The following is a 23,166-nucleotide window of genomic DNA, read 5'->3' on the forward strand; positions in this document are numbered from 1 at the left end:
CCATTGGCTCACCCGATGTCACGTGGCATAGCATCGTCCAGAGCAATATAGCAATGTAAATTTACTTTCACGTTACAAGCAAGATCGTTCTTAACCTTACCCAGGACATTCCTCGCAGCCAAGTCACGATGTACAATCGCCCTGTCCTCCAAATACGTCATCCCCTTAGCGATCTGCGTGCACCAATTTAACAGCGCCTTGGAGCCAATATTTGCCTTATTCTTGCGTACGTAATCCAAGAGACATCCTAACGGCATCAGCTGTGAGACCAACATCATCTGGGCCGTCATACAGACGGCAAGAATCCGGATACAATATGTGTTATCAACTGACGTCATGATGCGCGCCTCCTCAAGTAATTCCTTATTCTGACTCGGGCATGTTCCTTCCGACAAGACCTTGATCGCGACAGGTATTTTGACATTCTCGCCCTCGGGTACCCAGACTCCTTTGTACACAGTACCGAACGCGCCCGAACCGATGATGCCACCTTTACGGAGTTCAGACTCCTTGATGAGGCGAAGTTTCGCCAAGTCGGGCTTTGCATCTGTTGGGGTAAGCGGCTGCAAAAAAGACAAAAATTGACTTTGAAATAGATATATTTTGAATCTTGATTTTATTAGGCATTGCTAAGACAAATCATTGCTAAAATAAAGAATAGTCTCCAAGATAGAGACAAACCAAGCTATCGTACTACTCACCACAGATTCGTCATAACCGCTCATCCTCGCCGTCAGCTTCAACATGTTCTCCTTGGCGAGCATTCGCTGGCGACACCAATAGGCAATGATGATAATACCGATAATCACAATCAAGATACACGCCACAGACGCACCGATGACGATGTTCATTTTTCTGCAAATCGAAAAGATAAAATTTGATTGAATGTGGCATTAAGTCCACACCTACAGAATGCAACATCTTTTCCTTTCATTTTACCTCAAAAGTTCGTCTACGTAGCATCATACGTTGAAAACTGAACATTCCGTATTATGTGATTGTTGCTAAACGATCCTTGCTCAAATCGTTTCGTCATTCAGGAATACTCGTTTGAGTCCTTTGAATCAGAACGTCAATTGACACAAATCAAATAGGATTGAACCCTAGACCTCTTGGTCAGGACCCCAATACACCACACCACTGCGCCCCCTATTGTGATGAATCTTTGACCTGCATACTGGTTCGATCTGTGACGTTCTAAAAGAGAATGAAAATACCCATACCTTGCCCTCAGTTTTCTGCATTAAGAAAATGAACAAATGAAAAAATAATGATTCTGTCGATGGTATAACAATTCAAATGGTCTTTTTGCTAATTCAAACTTATGTTGATCATAAATAAACTTGGACACTAACAAAAATGATTTGCAATCATCTCTGTTGCAGTTGTCCAGGTCCTTACGTGGTCAACAATATCACACCTTTAGCATTCATACAATGTGTTTCAAAGAAGATGATTTTTGAGACACGCAGTATGATTTGGTTAAATAAAAGTATGAACTAAATAGGAGTTAACAGTATAAGAAAGAGATAAAGTTCAAGAAAGTACAGAAAGAGGAAGGATTGTGAAGGATAACTTAAAGATGAATGTCACTCTATAAAGCTAACTTTTTTTCCAACATGCTCATATATTCCATTCGCAGATATCTGCCAGCATCCAGTTATAGTTACTTAAGGGTTGAAAATATTCAAAGAAATTAACTTTAAACAGTAGGTGTATACATTATGTGCTGAACACAGAAGAAGTGCTTGAAACTTAAAGCGGACATGTGATTTTGAGACAAGAGTATAAAACAGGCCATACAAGATCAGTAAGGGATATAATAGTCCTGTGACAAAACTGAATTCTGTGATCATGTCTCAAATCTATTTCATGAAAGTGACACTCTCATTTGTAACATTTGAACAATCATGTTTCATCAGCAACCTCAAAGTCCGAGGTAGCTACAGGGACTGCAAGCTGTGTAGATCAGAGAGAGTCAATAATTCCATACATTTGTGAGAAACAATAAGAAGTGCAAAGCCGGAAAAACACTGCCACATAAACATGCCACAGAGTTCATGAAATAAAGTGTTTGGCTTATATTTTGCAGGGCAGGTTAAACATCACTAATGGATATAACACTACGATGATAGAGATAAAACAATTAAGCATGCCTTTGGTGTGAAATGCTTTGAATTTGCAACGAGACCATTTTGATAATTTCATACACTCAGCATATTGCCTGCAGCAAATGTGAGACTGTACATTGGTGACACCTAGTGGCCACAGCACAAAACACCTTCACACGAGGCTGTGGTGCCCACTGATAACGAAATCGACGAACTTACGATGAATTCAGTTCTCCGACGCAAAGATCTTCGCCAGTTTCTGGGTCACTTTCGACATATGGTAATTCCTCTGGACAGGCTTGTGTACAGTTGTGCTGAAAATACAAGGCATCACGTCATATAAACCAAAGTTTTTATAGCATGGAAAACCATTTCTTCGACAAAGTTGTTATCCCAAAGTATTGACACAAACTGAGGTATATATTTGAATAAACTGAGTACTTTCTGCAGAGTCAGAGGACATTTCTCGACCATGACAGCGACACTTACAGTTGTGCGAATCTCCCCGGTGACATCATCCTGATATTCCGTCACGATCTTCACATTCGCGCAGTATTTACACTGCGTCGACGACGCACCATCACACCCTCGCTTGCACTGGACATGGCACCGTCCGCACTCAATGTCGAACCCCTCCTTCTTCATGGGGTAGGTGTCCTGGGTCGGGCACTCACTGAAGCAGCTGTGTTGGAAGCGATAGTAGTGGCAGATGGGGCAACTGTAGGTACCGTAACCCAGACAGGTCTTGCACAGTTTGTGGCATTTGAAGCATTTCTGGAAGGAAACATTGAAATAAACTTCAGGACCTTTTGAGTAACTATTTGTGAGCATCAGAGAGTGATGGAGTATACTTCTTTTATCTATTGGACACTACAGTTTCGTGAACAGGCCCATTTGACATCAGTGTTTGCAGAATAATTGTCTTTTGCCTTGGTGGACCAGCTTCTAGCTTGAGGGCTAAAATGTATTGAGTTACGATTATTATCTCAAACTCAAAGAGAAATATGGAAGGAAACGAGAGACCTTGGAGGAAACCAAATATGATGAAGGGAGTCAGCCTCTGTGTTGCTATTCCATATGACGAGGTGGTCCAAAAATGACAGACCCCCTTTGAATTCACACTATGAGCTGGAGCCTTTGTATTCTCATTGTACCTACCGGTAAACCTTTCCACATATTTGTTGGCGTCGCAGTGTCTTTCCCACCCTGGCCCGGCTGCAGATAGTAACCGTCTGGGCAGAAATACTCTGTCGGGTTCTTATCGAGACACTCGTCAATCGTATTACCATCCTCCTTCATCTTCAAGAAGCCACATTTGTTACAGGCCCCCTTGCCGATGTTATTTGCAGGACCGGTGCAGCTACAAAAGAAAACCGACGCTGACTTTTTTGTCATATTAGGAAAACATTACGCCCAGGGAGCTAATCTCAAGCGTCTCGTATTTCTCATATCAGTAGGGTATCTTGCATTCGAGGATCTAGCAATGGATTTAGCAAAGGCAATTACGTCATTTGCCCAAGATCACAAGCAATGAAGATGGATTTTTCACCACGTTCAGATCATGAGTCTTACACCTCAACCACTAGACCATTGCCGAGGTAGCAACACCTCTTTGGAGATGGAAATGCAGATGTGAGCTTTCTTCAAGGCTCTGGTTGCTGTTCCTGTTTGTTCAATACTACAATGCTTTCCACAGAAAACCATGATTTCAAAAGTCGACCAATTTTAGGCTTACCCTCCAACACAGTTTTCATGACATGGCTGACATTGCTTATTCGTGTCCGGGTACTTTTGGATGGGGCACGTCGACACACAAACAGGCCCATCGTTGAAGTTCTTACAGTCGCCAGTACAGTTACGAGGACCCTGAAAGATGTAAACAGCCGTGAAGAGCGTGATGTGACCAAAAGGTGCCACCTGTTAGACATGGAAGTTTGAGTTCTTAAGCTTGGTGGGAATTGTTAGAGAAACTTACCGGCCCACGACAACCCTTCGAGCACTCATCATCACATTTTTTACAAGTCTTATTCCCGGCGTCGTAAAGTCTCGGTTGGGATTTGCAGGATCCAATACACAGACCGTTGAAAGTGTAGTTGTTACAGGCCTGACACTGGCTGTTCCCCGGGCCCCAACACCCATCACACTCCACGCTGCAGTTCTGGGCGTCTTGGTCTAGAAATGAAAATAAACGAATTAAGAAACAGCACTGAATCTGAATCTGAATCTTGCAGGGGCTGGCGATGTGGTTTTAACCTGTTAATCAACCAATATGTTCAAAGAAACTAGTCATGTAATGTAAAAGGATAAGCATGGTGTTTTCGAAAGTAAGCAACTTGTCGCATTCATCTAATGGTGTTTCCTGAAAGTAAACAACTTACCACATTGATCCTTTTTCCGATTCTCCTTCAAATACAGATACTTGTTTGGTATTGTGAACAATTTTGGATCCTTGATGATTTTCTCCCATTTGACGGTCATGGCGTAACACAGCTTACGGTTGTCAAAGATCATGACGCCTCCTGCCATGATACTCCGTAACGACTTGAGCCCAAGCGATGTGATGCTGGTGTAGAGGATTGAAAATGACAGATGCGTGCTGAAAGGAAGGGGAGACTGTTAAACATCTGACCCATGCAGTGTATTTACTGTCCACTCATTCAAGATGCAAGCAGACGGCTGACTCAAGCAGACCACATCGACTGGCCATGTTTTCTCAGGAATTATGTCACTGGTGGGAATATATTTGAAGAAAAGTTGATTTTCATAAACACCTGATGAATGATGGTTCAGTTTTGTTTTCAAAACGATGTAAGACATCTACAGGTCCAACCCAACTCTTCTCAATGATTAAGACATGTATGTAAAAAAATATTTTTGATCTATCATTCATTTTGTCAAAACAGTGGAACCATAACCGTGTAACATGGACACACCAACAAAAATTGCACAAGATTTCTACATGTCCGTGGTGTTTACACTATAACAAATTGCAATGTCTTGCCTCGATAATTTGCATTTATGACGTAGATCTACCTCACTGAGCACCCAAGATGATAAGATTCGACAAGCCAAAGGTTGTGATGCTTGTCTTCTCTTGAGAGGGGAGGGTACAAAATACAGGTTGAGAGTAGCATAAATCTCCTGCTTAGATTCATGCACTGACAGATAGATGCAATGGCATGCTTTTAGATAATAAAAATAGTCAGCCAAAAGTCCACTACACACAAAGATACATGTATCTTCAAACCAGACAGGATGCGATTTAATCATCACCCCATGATATGAACCAAACCAAATTGGAGATTTAAGTCCTGCAGCTTGCGGTGGAATCGTCTGGATATTTCTGGCATACCATCTTGATGAGGGAAGACAAAATTATTACTGGCATGCCTCTGTAACTTTAGACATGTGCCTGTGACAGTTATGGCAGCCTTTAAATCTTAGCTTCCACAGCAAGCTGGTGCGCACCTTATTTCCACAGCAAGATGGACATTCTACTTTAACATGCATGAAGCAGAGGTTGAAGTTCTCATTCCGTAGGTATGTTGGGATCTCCAGCCACACTTGCTTTCATTTTTGACATTTCCTCAACGGCTAAATGTGTAAATGTGTAAATCCATGACTACATTGTTTTTGGGATGCCCTGTATAACCGATTCCAGCATACCTTCAGGATGAGATGAACTTCATCGCAAGTTGAAACAAAATGTGAATACTTATCCACCACTGTCATCAAACAAACAAAGTACACAAACAAATGAATAAGACGTTGGGGTGAACTAAACAAATAAATACAAAATAATCCGGGGAATAACAGCAAAAACTATCTTAACAATGCAAAACCAATTGATGCTACAAAGGAACATTTGATATCAGAGACCCCTGTTTTGGAACACTCGTCCAATTAGCTTTTTTTGTAGCTGTTCGGTCTCTTGGATACCCTGTCCAGCACAACACATTTTGGGTGACCAACCTTTCACATTAGCGTATAAAGAGAGCCTTCCGACAAAGGAAAGAGCAAAGACCTGAATGGGTAATTGGTGACCGCAGACTCTTCGATCTGTTGTTACCCAATCTCGGAGGAACAGGTTTGCATTCCTATTAACAACCACCATCACCACATCAAAGATTCCCACTTCAACTGGAACAGTCTTGTGTGTCAAGGTGATGTCAACATCTCAAAACGTCGCCGCTAACAGTCGCTAAATCACTCACCTCAAGACATCCCTGCCCGACACTTTCTCCAGATTCCCAAGAAATGACAGATTCTTCACCTCCAGAGGCAGATGCTGAATCGTCAAATACCCGGTTATCTCCTTCACTGTTGACAACTTAAACAGTTTCGCTGGGTCCAGAGCAGTCAGATTCTTGTACGGATCGTTATCAAAAGTCGTCTTCAAGATGCGCAGATTTCCGTCAATAATGGTGCAGTTTGTGAAATTGTGTATGTTCACCTCATCGAGATATTCCGATTTCATTCCAGGGCATTTTTTCGGGCACGGGCCATCACAAGGGACGCACTTTAAATCTGTCGTGGCGAGTTTATCCGGCGGGCAAGACTTCACACACGCACTCCGATCCGTTAACATGTTATCAGGGCATTTCTTTACGCAGATAGAGCCGTACGTGTACCGTGCATTTGGATTTGGGACGGTCTTGAACTCTGATTTGTCATAGATTTCCAACGGCGGGCAAAACGGTTCGCACTGGCCATCATTGAAGAAATTCTGGCAGGCTCGGCATTCTGATTTCCTTGGTCCAGTACATCCTGCAGCGCATTGCGCGTGGCAACACTGGTTGGGGTTAGGCCCAAAGCATCGTCCATCGCACTGGGGACTGCACATTTTCTTGAACACTGAAATGAAGAAATGATGTGGTAATGACTGTGGTGATGAGATATAAAGTATCTACTGCAATACATCTGGAGTGAAACCTCTGTTTTTAGTACCAACTTGGTCATTTCCACTCAACTTGACCTGCATAGCAAGGGCACCGACTTCAGCTTCAGCCTGTGGCCAGAGGAGAAGTCCATTGCAAGCTACTGTCCACTTGGGTGCTGTTGTACGCCTCAATCCAAGGACGAAGCAATCTAAGTTAAGTGATTTGCTCAAACAAGTGACAGTACTGGGAGTCTAACCCCACTGAAACCAACTTACATGTTTGGCAATAGTCCGGTCCGCTCCCCCAGCATAGTCGTCTGCCATCCACGTCGCATGCTTTAACACAAGGGGTCGTACCTGAAACAAAACTGGCCAGATAAAATCGTGCAGATTAGGAAATACTGGTACCCGGTGGTAAAACACCATAAAACCATAGAATTATTTCACTCCTCCTGATCTGCCAAGGCCAAGGAAGTATTTCCACTGCTTTTACTCCAAAACAAAGTTTTTTCACCACATTTACTCCAAACTAAGTATTTTTACTGTCTTTTATGCTTTTTCTCCCAGGGAAGTATTTTAACCACTTTTACTCAAAAATTAAGTAGATTCACTGCTTTTACTCCAACGTAACAAAATCTTTGAATATCTATTACAGTTTTTCTACAATGCCATGCAGAGAACTATCAAATGGTTTTAAACTATAGTTAACTAGTGTACAACAAGCAGTCAATAGTTGTCATCAAAATGCAAGAAGCAAGCACAGAATGGCTAGGAAGTTCCAAACGGTAAACGTTTAATCTATTAGTTCAGCCCCCCCCCCCCCCCCCCCCCATGACAGACATGGCCCATTACTCAAAATTTCTGACTAGGTGAAGATATGGTATTTTTGTCAAGAATGGTAGATGATTGTTTTCAATAGAATAAAAGCTAGACAGATCACTGCCCCCCCCTCCCCCCCCCCCCCAACCTCCCCCGACTACCAGTCCAAAGTAAGTGAAATCCCAGGTGTTGCACTGTGTATGTTTCTCCTGAACTAGACAACTCATGAACACCGTATCTTCTAGCATGTTTGCCCCATTGTGTGGGCAATTATTGTGTAAGCATAGGCATAGGATATGGAGAGGACGAAGCTCCAGGAGAACAGGACTCATTCCAAAATTTTCCATATTTACACAGATTCTCGCATTGAAATTTCATCAGCTTTAAAGATGGACTTTGAAAAAAAATTCATGCTGTGGCTTGTTATACCTGTTTTCACTTCTTTTTAGGGCCTGATTGTTCAAGACATGGTAAGTTGGGTATCAACTTCCAATATCAAACCAAGTATTCAACTAAGAGTTTTGAACGACCTGGCCATGATCATTCGTAACTTAGATATTATCTTCAAGGGTCTTAAAGGGTTAAAAAATACTAAAGACTCCAAGTTGTGGCATGCGTCAGTAACACAAAAATACATGCAAAACATCACAAAATGTGCACAGGAACATGCAGAATTTTAACATTCGACAAAATTTTTGGGACTCCATGCAAATTCACCTAAAACCAGTGATATTAGTGTACACAGTTGTACGGAATTAAAGAAACTAAACCAAGCTCTGTTAGACAATGACCAGTCGATTTCACCAATTTCATAAATCTTTTCCGTCCCAATCGGGTTTTTTTCACCGATTTTTTTAAAAACTATTATGTTTAATTTCAGCAATAGCTCTACATGTATACCACATGTGATAGAAATTGTGACCAGCTACGGGATTGCAGGTTTCCTCCTACCTCTTCATGGGAAAAGGTAAGTCAGAGGACATAACATCTTTTTGATCAGTTCCATTTCTGGTCATTGCTGTTAGCGTTAATTAGAAACAAAACCACATGCAACCAAATTTATTAGAAAAACATGTTCATCCTTAAAGCCTGTGTTACTAAGCCTCCATTCAAATTCAAATTGTCTCATTGATATGAATTTTTTTGATTTTTCATTGTCGGAAAATGATATTTTGAATTTGAATGTAAAACTCAGGTGAACTTAGCCACAGAATGAGACATGTAAATCCTTAAAGCCTTTTGTTATATAAAGCCGCCATTCAAATTCAAATTGTCATTGATATGAATTTTTTGGAGTTTTCATTGTCGGAAAATGATATTTTGAATTTGAATGTAAAACTCGGCTGAACTTAGCCACAGAAAAAGACAAAAGTGGAATTAGATAGTCAATATATTATTTAAACCAATTTTCTGACCTAATTAATTGAGAAAACTAAATGTTTTCTGAACCAAACAGTCTGATTCTAGCAATTTCATTTAGGATTAACTCGGACAAATGTTTAGTTCAGAAAACAATTTAACATCTCAATTAATCAAGAGAGTAACTGACATAATTAACTTATTGACCATCATAATTAAGGTAATTAATGATACAAAAATAAAGCGAGAAATTAAAAGTGAGAAAAATCAAGAAACGAGCGTGCGAATATAAACAAGCCCACCTGTTACATCGAGAAGTCACGACGGCCATGTTAGTAGATGCCTACAGGTCAAGGGTCAAGGACATACTTACACGGCCTTCGATAATATGTGCTATCGAATTTAAAATTTACATCGCCATCAAGAATATCCTGCCAGTTTATTTGGTTTTCATAACAGAGCAGGTTATTGTTGTGAAACATGATCTCCCCACGCAGGATCTCTGGAAAGAAACGTGGAGAATAAGACGTTGAGAATAGTTTCTTCGTTGTCGTGGCGACGGTCGTCGTGGCAACGGTTGCTACCGGCGACCAAGATGGCAGTACACGCAACTTGACTGCTGATGAATGCATGGCAACAGATTAAGGGAATTTTTTGTGATGCTTTTTTTAGAAAATCTCGGAAGGATAAGAAAAGTGTTTTGATATTGGCAATTTGCCAATTTTGGTAATTTATTTTCATAACGTCGCCAAACATTTTCTCAACAGTTTACGGACTGCCAGGTACCTGAAGCGCAGCAGACAATGACCCTGATCACATGACAGGTGGCGGAACAAATCAAAATAGCGGAAAAGATTCAAAATTTGAATATGATTTGCGTATTTCGATAACATCTTGATCAAAATAATGAGCAAGACTAAAATTGTATGCAACCAGTGAACGTATTCAAGGTCACGTCTGCTGCTGTGGGTGGCGGTTCAAGGTCAAAGGTCAAAGCCCGCTGACCCATAACCAGCCAATCATAGCGGGTTCGGTATAAAAATGGCCCAATGGGAACATACTTACAATCGCTCACAAAATAAGATGTGTCTGAAATTATGGACACAGTCTTGTTTACTGGACCTAAAATGTCGGTCCAGTCAATGGTCGCCGCATGACAGAGAAGGTTGTTATTCACAAACTCTATATCGCCATTTAGGATGTCTGCAAAAGAGCATGATGGGTAATTGAGATTATCTAGGTCATGTGAGAATAGGGTAAGGGTAGCCATGTTGCAAGGTTGTAACACCATAGTTGATTTTCGTCCAAACTAACCACCCAATATTGCTCAAGATCGATGGCACTGTAGGATGCAAGCATTTTGCTTTGTTAGTTCTGCTGTCAAAACCCAGGAGGCACCACCATGCAAGAAAATGTCTTCAAGGAAGGGTTTTAAAGGCTGTCTTCGTAAAAACACTTTAAACTTAAATTCGAATCTATTTATGTATTGGCATGTCTTGCATCTTGCAGAATTTTCATGAGCTTGAGTCATTAAAAATTTGCTTGGGTACATACCGGGTGGGGGAGGGGGAGGGGCAAGATGGGTTGGATAGAAGGTGGGATGATCTGAGCTGCAGAGACTTCACCGGCAGGGGGGGGGCTGAAATTTGTTGGGAAGGGAGTACCCTCTAAACTTGATCTAAAGCCAAGATGAGAAAGGTCATTCTACATAAGACTATCTTATAGTTCTTACATGGAACGAGACACTTTTCCCCGGACTTCAGATGAAAAATATAATTTTGGTTTGGGTGGTTAGTTTGGACGTTTCGGACGACTTTTTGTTATCAATCAAATTTGTGGGAAATTTAATGTTTGGGCAAATCCAGAGATCACGAAACACAAATATCCAAATTCTGATTGCCCTTTATGTACAGAGCACTTTCTTTTGAATGAGACAAGCCCTAGACCCCCCCCCCCCCCATAATTTCTTTTTGAATTCTAATGCACAACCTTGCAATGGACTCGTATGCTTTGAATAGAGAACTTAAAGTCTAACCTTTTTCGGCTATTGCTAACTCGCGACTGACATTTTTTTACGATTTTATCTGCAGTGTATTGCACTAACACTCATCATTGAAAACTGCTTTTTTCAACCAGAGCAGTTTTGATTTTTCTCCTTTTTTTAAAGAGAAATTCCAAGATCTTCTAAAATTTGCCAGAAAAATAAGATTTAAGTTCCCTACCTAAAGAATTGGACATGGGGCGACATTTAGGCATCGAGGCATTGGTTATGATATGCTACTAGGCATATCAAATATGAGGGAGAACATTCACTGGGTGGCTTGACGCAATATCTCATTTCCATGAAATGGAGCCAAAAAAGTCTCGCACCACTGCCGAAAATATTGTCTACGCCATTTTGATCATCTTCCCACAGAAGGCTGTCATATTATCGTTCCTAAAATACACTCAATCGAATAGCACCTATCCAGAGGCCTACTATGAGGCGATAATGATGATAGCCGACGAAAGCAATGGAAGGCTCACAGAGGTTTAAAATTGGCCACGGTAGTATGCAGGCAACTGACAATGCCTGCAGACATCACTGCTTAACTGCATCCACAACTTCCCCTAATAAAACACCTGTGAATCTTCATGATTGACAGTATCATGCAGACATGAAAAAGAGTTTGTAGAAGGAAAAGGGTTCAGATGAGTAGGTTAGTTGATGATACCATGACGAACAAGGAGTTAGATGATACATATATATCAGAATTGTGCATTGAATGTAGGTCACTCTGATTCTCAGATTGACCTTGGCAAAAGTGAATGCCAAGGTCATCTAATTTAATTCCCAGAAGGACCTTGAGCAAGTAGAACAAAGGTCAATGGGAATCGGCAAGTGACCTTAAAAATGTTGAATGTCAAATGAAACTTGACACACAAACTATCAGAGTGACCTTGACATAGAGGGATGAAAGGTATATATAAATTGCTCTAAACATACAGATAGTGAAACGAAATACTCTTGTTTCAAAGATCTAAGACTGGACAACTTGGTGTTGTCAACCCATTGTTTATTCAAACTAAACATGTTATCAAACAACCATGCGCATGGTATCAAGCTTAAATCAGTCTTGGGTCAGTGAACCTGGAGTATTTTAGGGGTATCCATAATTACCAACATTTTCCAAAGGGTACCAATTCTTGGGGTCAGTGATGAATGTATACTTCTGAACTTTTTTATCTTCAAATGTTAATAAATATCCTAAGTAATCCCAATTTCCAAAAGTACTATTTTAGGAGAAGTAAGAGGGTTTTCAAAAAGAGTATCTTTTGTACCTTTTTGAAAATGCTGATGATTATGGATGACCACATTGTGTGTACATGTATCTGAAATTGAATGCAAAATAGTACAAATACCCACTGGTATTTAGAATAGTATTTACTTTTGCTGGACACGCCCTTCTCCCCTCCCCCTCCCCCCCCCCCTGCAAAAAAGGCCAATGTACAGATCAATAAGTATGCAATGTTGATTGAAAATTAGAGGAAGATTCTACTCCAGGAACTGCTGACACCTGGTGATGGAATGATCAACAAGAAAGCTAGTTCTTTCTTCTTTGGGTCAAAAAAACCAACACAAACTATGCCACCTGCTGTTTGGTAGAACACATGCTTTTTGATTGTTTACCTAGGTTTCCACAACCCCCCCCCCCCCCCCCCCCCAGATCAACCAATGAATCCCAGATTTTACCACCTTACCTCTCAAATTGATGAATCTGAGTTCCTTCAGTCCAACATTCTTATCATTCGGTTTCACGTTGGCCACCACGTATAAGCTGTATTTCTTCGGCTCGCCTCTCCGCGCGCTAAACAGCGTCTGCCCGCGTATGATCTCCAACTTCTTGAGTGGGACATAGTCGGCGTAGACGTATGCAATCAAGACGTAGCCCGTCACCTCGCGAATATTTTCCAAGAAGCCCAAGTCATAATTTATTGTCGGGTCGTCTAAGAAGGTAATTTCTAAGTTTCCATTGACGTACGTGCAGTTCGTGTATCGTTCTCGCAGGAAGTCGTATCTGAACTTGGCCGGGCGCGATTGGAGACCTTCGTGTGTGCCAGCACAAACTGTAAAGACAGAAAGCGATAGTTTTAACATACATGAAAGCTACTGTGAAATATTTTTCTTAAAATATTTATCATTTGATGGCAACATTTTAACTTATAAGTTCAAAATATAAAGTGTTTGGCTCAAGTCACCCTTTGATTCCGAAAAGTTTACATCTTCCATCCTCATGCCCCCCTCATTACCACCCCTGTCATAAATAAAAGTTTATGCTACGGGCACATTCAAAAGTAACATATTATAATAATGGTTCCACAAAACATTGAATCTATGAAGATCAGACATTCCACAGACAGCATTCAGTTTGAAAGGTACCTCAGATAAGGTTCAAAAGAGTTGCAAAACTGTGTGTACGACAAGGGACATTACCTCTGTATAAACAAGGGAGTTTAATTCTGACCAGTACAATGCACTCTGTTTCTCCTAAGAAGCTTGACAGAAAGCAATAAAACAATCTTAAGATTGCAAAATTTATGGATAAAACACCTCCTGCCTAAAATTCAACGAAGCAATTTTTTCCATCAAAAATGCCAAACTCAATTAACAAATCCTCAGTTAAACTTCACACATAAAATCAAAAATTGATTTTCAAGGCAACCGAGGGTACTGAACGACCCCTAGTGAGCAAGAAAAATGACACCTCTGTCGTTTCGAATAATAAGTTACTCAACGTGAAAATACGTTTTGACAAAACAGTCAATTTTTAACGCATCACTTCTCCCCGAGTCCCAGGGGTTGGTGTTTGCAGCTCAATTCGCATAATTTTCTTGGCAAATTGAATGATTTCTCAATGCCCGTGCCGCTGCTGGGATTGTGCGATATGCTGCATGATTATCCCAGAGAAAAGGTGTGGTTCTGCGTGATAAGTTTGCAGCGAGCGTAGAGACCCTGGGCATTAACCCTTCAAGTGTGAGGTGCAGTGGATGACAATAATTCACAGAGTAATCAGAACTGTAATGAAAACTTTGAAGTTGAAGTTCTGTGGCGGATTTAGGGGGGAACATTAGGCGTGTGCCCTCCCACACATTTTGGTGGAGAAAAACGATTAAAATATTTTAGCCCAGGGATGATAAATATAACTTCTAATTTCAACCATAAGCTCCAACCTCAGGAAAACTGAAGCAAACTGAAGAGAAATCCATACGAATCATTGTAATCTAAACAGTTTAATCAAACCAGGAAGTACATCCTGGGTTGAGGTAATTTTGCTTAGTTCCAGCAATGTTTGCATGGACTTTTGCTCCTAAGAAACTAAAATAAACTTTTCTTTCACTGGCTGGAAAGTGATGAAATATTTGTTAATAAGAGCTTGGCGTGTGTCCTCCATGCAGGATTTAGATATTCACAACAAATATAAAGTGCTTTTCGTAGATTTTCTGGCGACACCATTACCTCTAGGCCATCAAAAGGAAATGGCGCAGACCTCTCTTCATTATGATTTTTTTAATCATCTCTGGTTTATTTCGTGCAAAATCGCATCAAATAAATCAGCGATGGTCCGTTAGTTTGTGACATTTTAACACCTAAATATGAAGAACACACACTCAACCATGGGGTACCGGAAGTTGCAATCCAAAAGTCAAACAAATTAAAAGGAGCAATCAAAAGAGAATGGGTTAACCTGGCCATAATACGGAAATCTCACAAAGTACCTCAAAAGAAAGGAAGTTTACTTAGATTCATTGACTCAGAAATGTATCCTGAAAAACCACTCCAAATTAGAATTGTTGGATTAAAGTGTTCACAGTGTGGACAAGCTGACTATTCCATTGTTTAGTTGGTCAGTTTGGGTTTTTCATTAACCCTCGCATCTTGACACGCAAGGTAAACTGTCTGTTTTTTGCCAAGACCCAAGACTCTGATCTCCAATTTCAAAATAGCCTTGAAGAAGTAATTCCCTATTTCAATATTGATAGATTTCAAGGCTGAATCCTAAGACCAGTAAACCTGCCAATCCCATCACAATTTCCTAAAATTAGGATAACATAAATCAAATGGGGAGTCAGTGCGTCAAAGACCATGAAAACCAAACCATCGGGAACCTCGCGTTATCTTCTGTTTTTCAACCGGGAGCCTAACACTTCATCTTCATTCGGAAATAGCTGAAACTCGATGCCGAAAATCGGCGTAAGATTTCAAGATGCAAAGTTGCGTTTTGATGCAATCTAAAACCAGGCAGGATGGGACAATTTGCAGTTTAGCATCTCACATTTCGGTGGTTAGTAGCGATTACTGCACGATGCATATTAATTAGCGGCGATTTCACAACCAGTGATCAGAATGATCATTTTTTTGCGCAGCATTTTGTGCCATTTCTCTAAGGATGTTTTGAAGACTCCAGTAATAAAATCAGCCAAGGTTTTTCAGAATCTAGCGAAGAGAATGTTCCAGATTCGAAATAAATATAGCTATTATAGCTGTTTTGCGGCAATTTCATTATTTTATCAAGGCAATTTCTGATAAGTGATCAAATTCAAACTGTTTTTGTGGAAAATCTCTACAATTTCCCCTATGAGCTACATGTAAACAATAACATGTCATGTGTTATATAAATGATTCTAAACAACTGAATAAAATCAACATTCCCTGAACTGAGTAACCCCAACTGGCAAATTTCTTTTTCACAATTAACAGATTACATTCCAAAGTTGCCAATCTATTTATTATTGAATGCAATTAATAAATTTTTAACGATTTTTTTCTCTCCAGTATGTCCAGACTGTGCAGGAATAATTGATTGCTGATTGTTTTAATTAATGAATTAATTAGAGAATCGGAGCAAAAACATTAGAGGTTGACTATTTCGGAGACTTTTAGACTCCAAATCCAATCTTCAGTTCAAAATTCTAAGAAATTGATATGACAGAACTGCTTTGCATTTAAGTTAAAATTGGTGTGTTTCCAGAATCAGCTCAAAATATGAGACAATCAGTACAAATCTTCATTTTTAGAAAAGAAATGAATCGGCCTAAAAAAGCTTGAAAATTTACATTTAGAACAACTGATTTTCATCTTGTATGGTACATGTACTAATTGCTATTGTATCTGAGGTATTTTAGAAAAACAACTTCTCAAATTGATAGTTATGAATTGTTTACTACACTCTATTTTTAGGCCAAAGATATTTTTGGAATAAACTTTGGCCATTCATGAATTTTTTTGCCAATTTTGTCTATTCTGTAGGCGGTCTGGCTATTTCCATCACTAAGTCTCTAAAATTAGATTTGGCTTAGTCGATAAATCGTTTGTCGTTTGATGCCGATTATGCCTGGTGATGTCATAGATAGACAAATCAATAATCACGCACTTGTATCAAATTTTTGCCATGATTTCTGATGTGATATTTGCTACTCAGTCACTCTTTATGGTTTTGGTTTAAAAAATTATTATTAACCCTTCAAGTTACACACACACTTTGGACAAAATGACCAAGGACAGGAAAACATAGTTTTGAGGAAGTTTTCAGGGTCCCCCGAAAATGACAAACAAATTGATACGGGGTAGTGCACAACCTGCGCCTTTCAACAAGCGGCTTCACCGGGAAAATGTTTTGTGTCATGCCAACACGATGGACCAAACGTTGTCCCGCGCAAAACTGCCATACATTTCCCATTGAGATAATCGACCATGAAATGAAGCTGCAACCAAGCAAAACAATACAGCTTTCATTTTGATTTAAACCAGAACTAAAAACAGCGCAGCTATTTTTGAACGACTTCAATATACGAAACTGATCAAAGATTTATAGGTGAAATCCCCTAAAGATCGTGAGAGCAGAAGTCAATTGTGGTGAGCAGAAATGCTAGGAGGAATTTCCGTGATATGGACAGCTTTGAAATGTCCCAGGGGAGACTGGGTATCGAATATGACGATTAGTTCAGTCAGTGCAAGTTATTGCTTTCAGTTTATACTCCTGTAAAAAAATGAGATTTAAATCGCTCTTTGCAGGATGTTTCAAGCTCCATCAACACTACAGGTTTGGAATCAAAATCTGTGTCCTTGCAAGAGGGGGGGGGGGGCTTAATTGAGAGGTGTCCAGTAAAAGAGGTTCCACTGGAGAGGCATACAGTTATCAGGAATACAGGTAACTTGACACATTGATATCGCAATTATTCTGTGCCCTTCGACCTGGACAAAATCCATCCTCCTTCAAAAATATTATCACTATGTAACTTGGATATCTATAAACATACGGTGAACTAGTATGTTGAAACTTGCAAAAAAGACCGCTGAGATAAACAGATCCGAAATTTATGCGAACAACCCTGGAGAATTAACGATAGCAATGTAACTTACAGGCAGTACAGCAGGCCTACTGAACCTGATAACAAAACTTTTTCTTCTCTGCCAAATGTAACCATCTTGACAACTAAGTTGTCCTAGCGTTTTTCAAAGGTTGAATGGACTACATTACTACTGTACATGTATTAAATAATTAGTCAAGCAAGAAATCATTTAGAGCTCGTGACTAATTAATAATCAGTAAATTTACACCTAATTAACATCACAAAACTACAAATGTACAACTACTGCTGTATCAAATACATAGTAAATTGTATTGGTGGTAAAAAGCATGACAGTTAATTTGCATAATTTTGATATGCGCTAAAAGTAAAAGCAGCATACAGCAGTTACTGATTGTTGAAAGCAACACTCGCATCAACCTGCGAAAGCACCCATCTTCCAAACCTTATCAGACAGACAGATACAGCATAGGACTAAATATAAGCACAATACATGCATCGCATACTGTAGGCATAGCTTTTAATAACCAAGCTAGACTATTACACCAGATTTTTAAATTCTAATTTCGAATTCCAAATCTTTAATCAGAGCAGTGCACCTTTAATGGCAACAAAGCACCTGAATTACTCATGACCCAACTCAAAACAAATTCAACAAAGTCCAATATTACCATAAAACAAGAGCAGATTTTGAGAAATAGTTCAAAAACAATTTTTATGACTCTGCCATTCTGCATCATTCTTAGCTTTTTTTCTTCAGAACGGAGTTCAAGAACACGAAACCTTTTCCTCCTGGTTGCAAAGATTGCAATTCCCGCTGTTTAAGATTCTCGCCGCCTCCCATCTCAATCCTCGGAGGCCGTTCCACGGTAGCTTAATGTTCCACATAAATTCCAATAGCCATTTCGTTAATGAAATGTTGAATAGAAATGTGCATTAAACTCGACTTTGCGGAGAAAGAAGGTAGCAGGATTTGAATGGGTGGTTCAGAAGTGGCCGTGGTACCAGACTCCAGCAATTCCATCATATGGGCATATGGGTTCCATCTTGTTTGATACCTGACAAATTTAACTCAGCTTGTGACCTAAAGCAAGTCACTTACATCAATTTCCTGTTGGTGAAACATAATAATTGTCCAACAAAGATTTCAAGATATCAGAAATTTGCCCAAACCTATTGACACAACCATTCACTAGAAAGCCCTCGGTATTAACCTCATTTGATGGTACCATAATACATGTAGTAAACCTATTGACATGACCATTCATTAGAAAGCCCTTCATGAGCTCTTACTGTTGGTGTACCATAATATTAAACCTACTGACGTGACCTTTCATTTGAAAGCTCTTATTGAGCACTTTCCGATGATGCTGTTCGCTTTACAGATACCAGACTCTGGCCTAAAAGGGTTAATCAATGACTTGGCCATGAATCACCACACGCTTCGCAATAAGCAATTTGTCAATCGACAATCCAAAGGATGTTGAGAATGAGATTAACTCATCAAGATGGCTTTCACGAGAATACAATCCTATTGTTCGCTAATTAAGAGCAGCGCAGGCGACCTGAGTGAAAAAATCTGCATCCTTGGAAAGAGCGGTATGTCTTGTTGAATTGCGTAAAATGCTTTTTGACAGACCTTGAAAAGTGGAATATGGCGTTGTGCTGTGAAGCGGCAGGAATTTTAGTTCCTTGAAAGCCACGCCGGTTCATCCAGACATACGATCCTGGGTTCTCCCCGGGATCGAACCCGGGCCCTATTGCGTGGTGGCCAGCAGTGTAAACCACTAGGCCATGAGGCTCCTTGTTAAGATGACAATTAAATTGATCACCTTTTGTCTAAAGAGAATGCACTGGGATACCATTATGCCTGTTCGAAATGTAAGATATTTGTAATCTTCAATCTCACTAAGATTCAACTGGATAATGCATTAATATCTTTACATTGGAAATCAAATCAGTCTTTCATTTATTTGGTCATTTAAAAAAAATCTAATAATTGCAAATTTTTGGCAGCTTTTTGCAGATATTAGGCTCGGTTACAGTAAATCGACTACGTATTTTGGTATATTCACACTTAAAACATAATGGTGCCGTTCCTTCTCATTAGCACCCTTTTCTCACATTTTCTGAAAACGGGCGAATTCTTGAAAGTCATATTTTTGAAACACCCAGTAGCCTCGCTGCCAGCAATAATCATTCACGCTCGCCACTAATCACATGACGGGTATCTACCTCGTTATCGCCGCCCGAGAGAGCCCTGATAATTGGTTACAAGAAGATCCACACAAATTAATTACTGTCTCATTAAACGACTCGTTAATGTGATCTGTTTGTAAGAGACTTTTTACAAGCAAGTTGAGAGTTTTCAATTTGGTTGGCACAATGTTTTGGGCAGGCCCATATTTGTGCAACTGCCTGCACTTGATTGTGTTCGTCAGCGTCCCAAAAATCTGCATTTGGAAGTCCATTTTCTGTATTTTTTTCATTTGATCAAAGTTAAGTGCTTTCGAGTGAGTCTATGGAGGAAAAGTTGGCACTATAGTCAGTGTGGAGGAATATCTCCTCAGTATTCCACCAAGCCAGGGCCAAATGCCAAATGATTTAAATGTAAGTATTAGTGTATCTTACGCCCTCCACCTCAAGGAATGACAGTATTTTGATGTACACACCAACCAAAATTAACACAAAGATTTCGACAAACCTCAAGTATTGGAATGGTTGTCAAAGATTCACTCACAAATCACCAATAATAAATTACCACTTGAGAATTGACAGTGTCTAATATTTAGAGGGTATGATACATGCTGAAACATGCACAAAAGGTCTATATTTCGATCATAACAACCCAGTCAAGTCAGTCGTATGTACTTTATGCAAAAGTCACACACAAAGCACATGCAGTTGAACCTCCCTAAATAGACACCTCATAGGCAAGGCACCCTCACTCTTAGGGACACTGCTTTTTGTCTAATATAGGTCATTTTTTCCATTCAATATGACCTATGTAATCAGGACACCTCTCCATAAAGGATAGCATTTGTCAATCCTAACGGTATCCTTTCTAGAGAGGTTCTGTTGTGATCATTTACAACAAAATATCTTTTGATAGGTTTATGCACATGACATGGTGGTGTATTACCAAAAGACTATTTCTGGCAAGGTGCCCGGCTATTCTAAATTTTGGCACATGGCCACTTTGGTTCCTGGCTCTATGTATAAAATAAATCACAAAATACGACATGCGACAAAAAATGATAATGTTTTTTTTCCTCTGCATATCACAAAGATATTGACAGATTTCGACTGATAATAAATGTCTGTATCTATCAGTATACCTTAGTGCAGTACACCCAGGTTTGAATACCGTTCATGTTGTCACACGTGATGTCACACTTTCAGAACGAATGAGTCATTCCAAAGAGCAATCTACATATGATTCATGATGTCAATTTCCCCCAACTTGTCATGATATGTCATGTTATCAAGTGCAAGTCAGTCAGTAAATGAACAGGTATGTCACTAGTCACATGTGACACACGGCCTACCACAAGACAACGATATACCTGACATTAAACAAATCAGCCATTTCCAAAGAGCAGGCTGAATAGACGTCTCTTTTTTACCATCCCGACACATCAAATTTACTTAATAAGATTTTTTGCCCTACAAAAATATTTTCCTTGTGTTGTGCATTTTTAAAGATCCGCTCAGATGCTGCGCCTGGGCGTGCGGATGCAGCGACCAGGCATCGAATGACCCGCTACTCATTATCGCCTGCAGTGGCCATGGCCGATCTGATTCTTTGATGGCGCATTGTCTATCTTGTAACAATTAGGATCTTGTTTCATAACATTTTGTCTTGCCTTTTATCAATAAACACTGCATTAATGTCGTTTTTGATGCCTTCTAAGAAATTCGCGGAGTGATAGCATTGTTCTGGGTTAACCCTTTCTGTCACGAGAAAGAGTATATCAAAGTCGAGTGCACACAAAATAGATCAAGACCATACATTTGAGCTCTTCCGCAGTCCCACATTATACACCGCAGTAACTTTATGCTCCCGTAAATGACAATATATTGACCCTCCCCTTGACTGAACGAGCTCTTCGAACCGCTGACGACAAAACGGCATCATAAAAATATCGCCCTGTCATGATTAAGGACCAATCGGGCTGGCGACAAACCAATCAATTCTCCTATTAAACACTTTCTAAACACTGTCAATTTCTACAATAGTGTGCGGAGAACTCATGAAAAGAAATGTAATATTTACACATTTAATAATTGAGCGCAAACCAATCTTTTGACCGGTAAGGTGTTACGGGCTGATACAGTCCTCGGATGATTCCCGGTGGTTGCCCTGGTGTGCATTGATTGCCCGTGATGGGTGCTGACAGGCGCATTATTCAGCATTTGGAATAAGATGCAGAATTTCTAATTCTTTTGACATTATCGTCACATCATCCGTCTGAGCTGTGCTGAGTCCATACTCCAATCCATCTAATTTTTTCATGTTCGTATTTTACATGGTGTGCCATAATTGATTCACTATTGTTGAACAAAACAATTCATGTTTATCTTAAATCAAAAAGGTAGCCAGTGTTTTTTTTATTGAGGCATTTTGAGGGTGCAACTGTGCAACAGATTCAAATTCTGTCATTTAATTCGATCCATCTATCAAAAAGCTTTCTTTATGATATCCGGCAAGAACGATAAAGGTGTCGGAGCTTTTCCTAAATGGACACACGTGTGCTTTTTAGAAAATAGATTTGGAGGATGGACATTTTAACATTTCATTGAAATGTTTTGTAATTTTTCAAGTTATGCAGTTGTCGGTGTCTATGCTTGACCGACATTGGATTCTTTGTACATAATTATTTGCATTTGCCACAAATTTGGTAAGATGTAAAGATGTCAGTGATGACAATGGCACAGGATGCATTTAATCAGCGATTGACACTGACAAGATTTGATAGCTGGGTGCGGATGAAACGTGGCATTGTTGCATCATCATCCGTCATTCTGTGAGACAGGATAAAAGGTGGGCATACTAGTCAAAAGTCACAATCATTTGTATGTGCACAGCATTTTTGCAACATTTTATGGTACAATTTCATCGAAAATCTACTGCACGAGGTGGAATTTCGATTTATGGACCAATTGATTTCATAAAACCTCTGTCATGCAGTCAGAGAAAGTCTCTTTGTTAAAGCAGAGTTTACCATTTATCATCGACTGCACAATTATGTCTCCCCCTCCATAATTCCGACCCATCATATTCAAAGCCAAAAGAAAACAATGCATTTTCCTTGACACAGCAACCTTTTTAGAGGACACTGTGCAAATCAGGTGCCCTAATTAAGTAATGGCCACGTAACACGTTGATGTAATAATGCTGGCAATCTTCATCATCTCATTTTCTCATCCACCTCACATGATAGTGATGGGCTTCCGCTGCTCTAACGGAAATCAAGAATCTACGATAACATGATAAGGACAGGTTTCCTTCTTACATCATCATCTTTTCTAGTACTGTTATGCCCATAGGTGGCGCCATGATTTGACGATAAGTTTTTCCACCTTCGTTGTATACCATGAAGGTGGTCGTCTTGAGTGAATAAAGTTACTTTGCTTTACTTACTTTTA

At 39.8% G+C, this 23,166-nt stretch overlaps 1 protein-coding gene across 5 annotated transcripts in view; it reads right to left on the reverse strand.

Annotated features, from left to right (window-relative positions):
• The window catches only part of LOC135499658 (epidermal growth factor receptor-like), a 104,705-nt gene that overhangs the window by 11,762 nt on the left and 69,777 nt on the right, over positions 1–23,166 (reverse strand). For 4 of the 5 annotated variants that reach the window (XM_064790545.1, XM_064790544.1, XM_064790542.1 and 1 more), the window contains 12 exons: positions 12,910–13,275; positions 9,542–9,670; positions 7,267–7,347; positions 6,326–6,965; positions 4,490–4,707; positions 4,087–4,283; positions 3,847–3,977; positions 3,270–3,471; positions 2,601–2,885; positions 2,331–2,425; positions 702–855; positions 101–563 (listed from right to left, as the gene is read on the reverse strand). In XM_064790545.1, the coding sequence (XP_064646615.1) occupies positions 101–563; positions 702–855; positions 2,331–2,425; positions 2,601–2,885; positions 3,270–3,471; positions 3,847–3,977; positions 4,087–4,283; positions 4,490–4,707; positions 6,326–6,965; positions 7,267–7,347; positions 9,542–9,670; positions 12,910–13,275 (2,961 nt within the window). Of the gene's footprint in view, positions 1–100; positions 564–701; positions 856–2,330; positions 2,426–2,600; positions 2,886–3,269; positions 3,472–3,846; positions 3,978–4,086; positions 4,284–4,489; positions 4,708–6,325; positions 6,966–7,266; positions 7,348–9,541; positions 9,671–10,233; positions 10,269–12,909; positions 13,276–23,166 lie in introns of those variants that run through there. The other variant, XM_064790546.1, reaches the window with a different exon arrangement.

This window comes from Lineus longissimus, chromosome 15 (genome assembly GCF_910592395.1).
Source record: "Lineus longissimus chromosome 15, tnLinLong1.2, whole genome shotgun sequence".
Lineage (NCBI taxonomy): Eukaryota > Metazoa > Nemertea > Pilidiophora > Heteronemertea > Lineidae > Lineus > Lineus longissimus.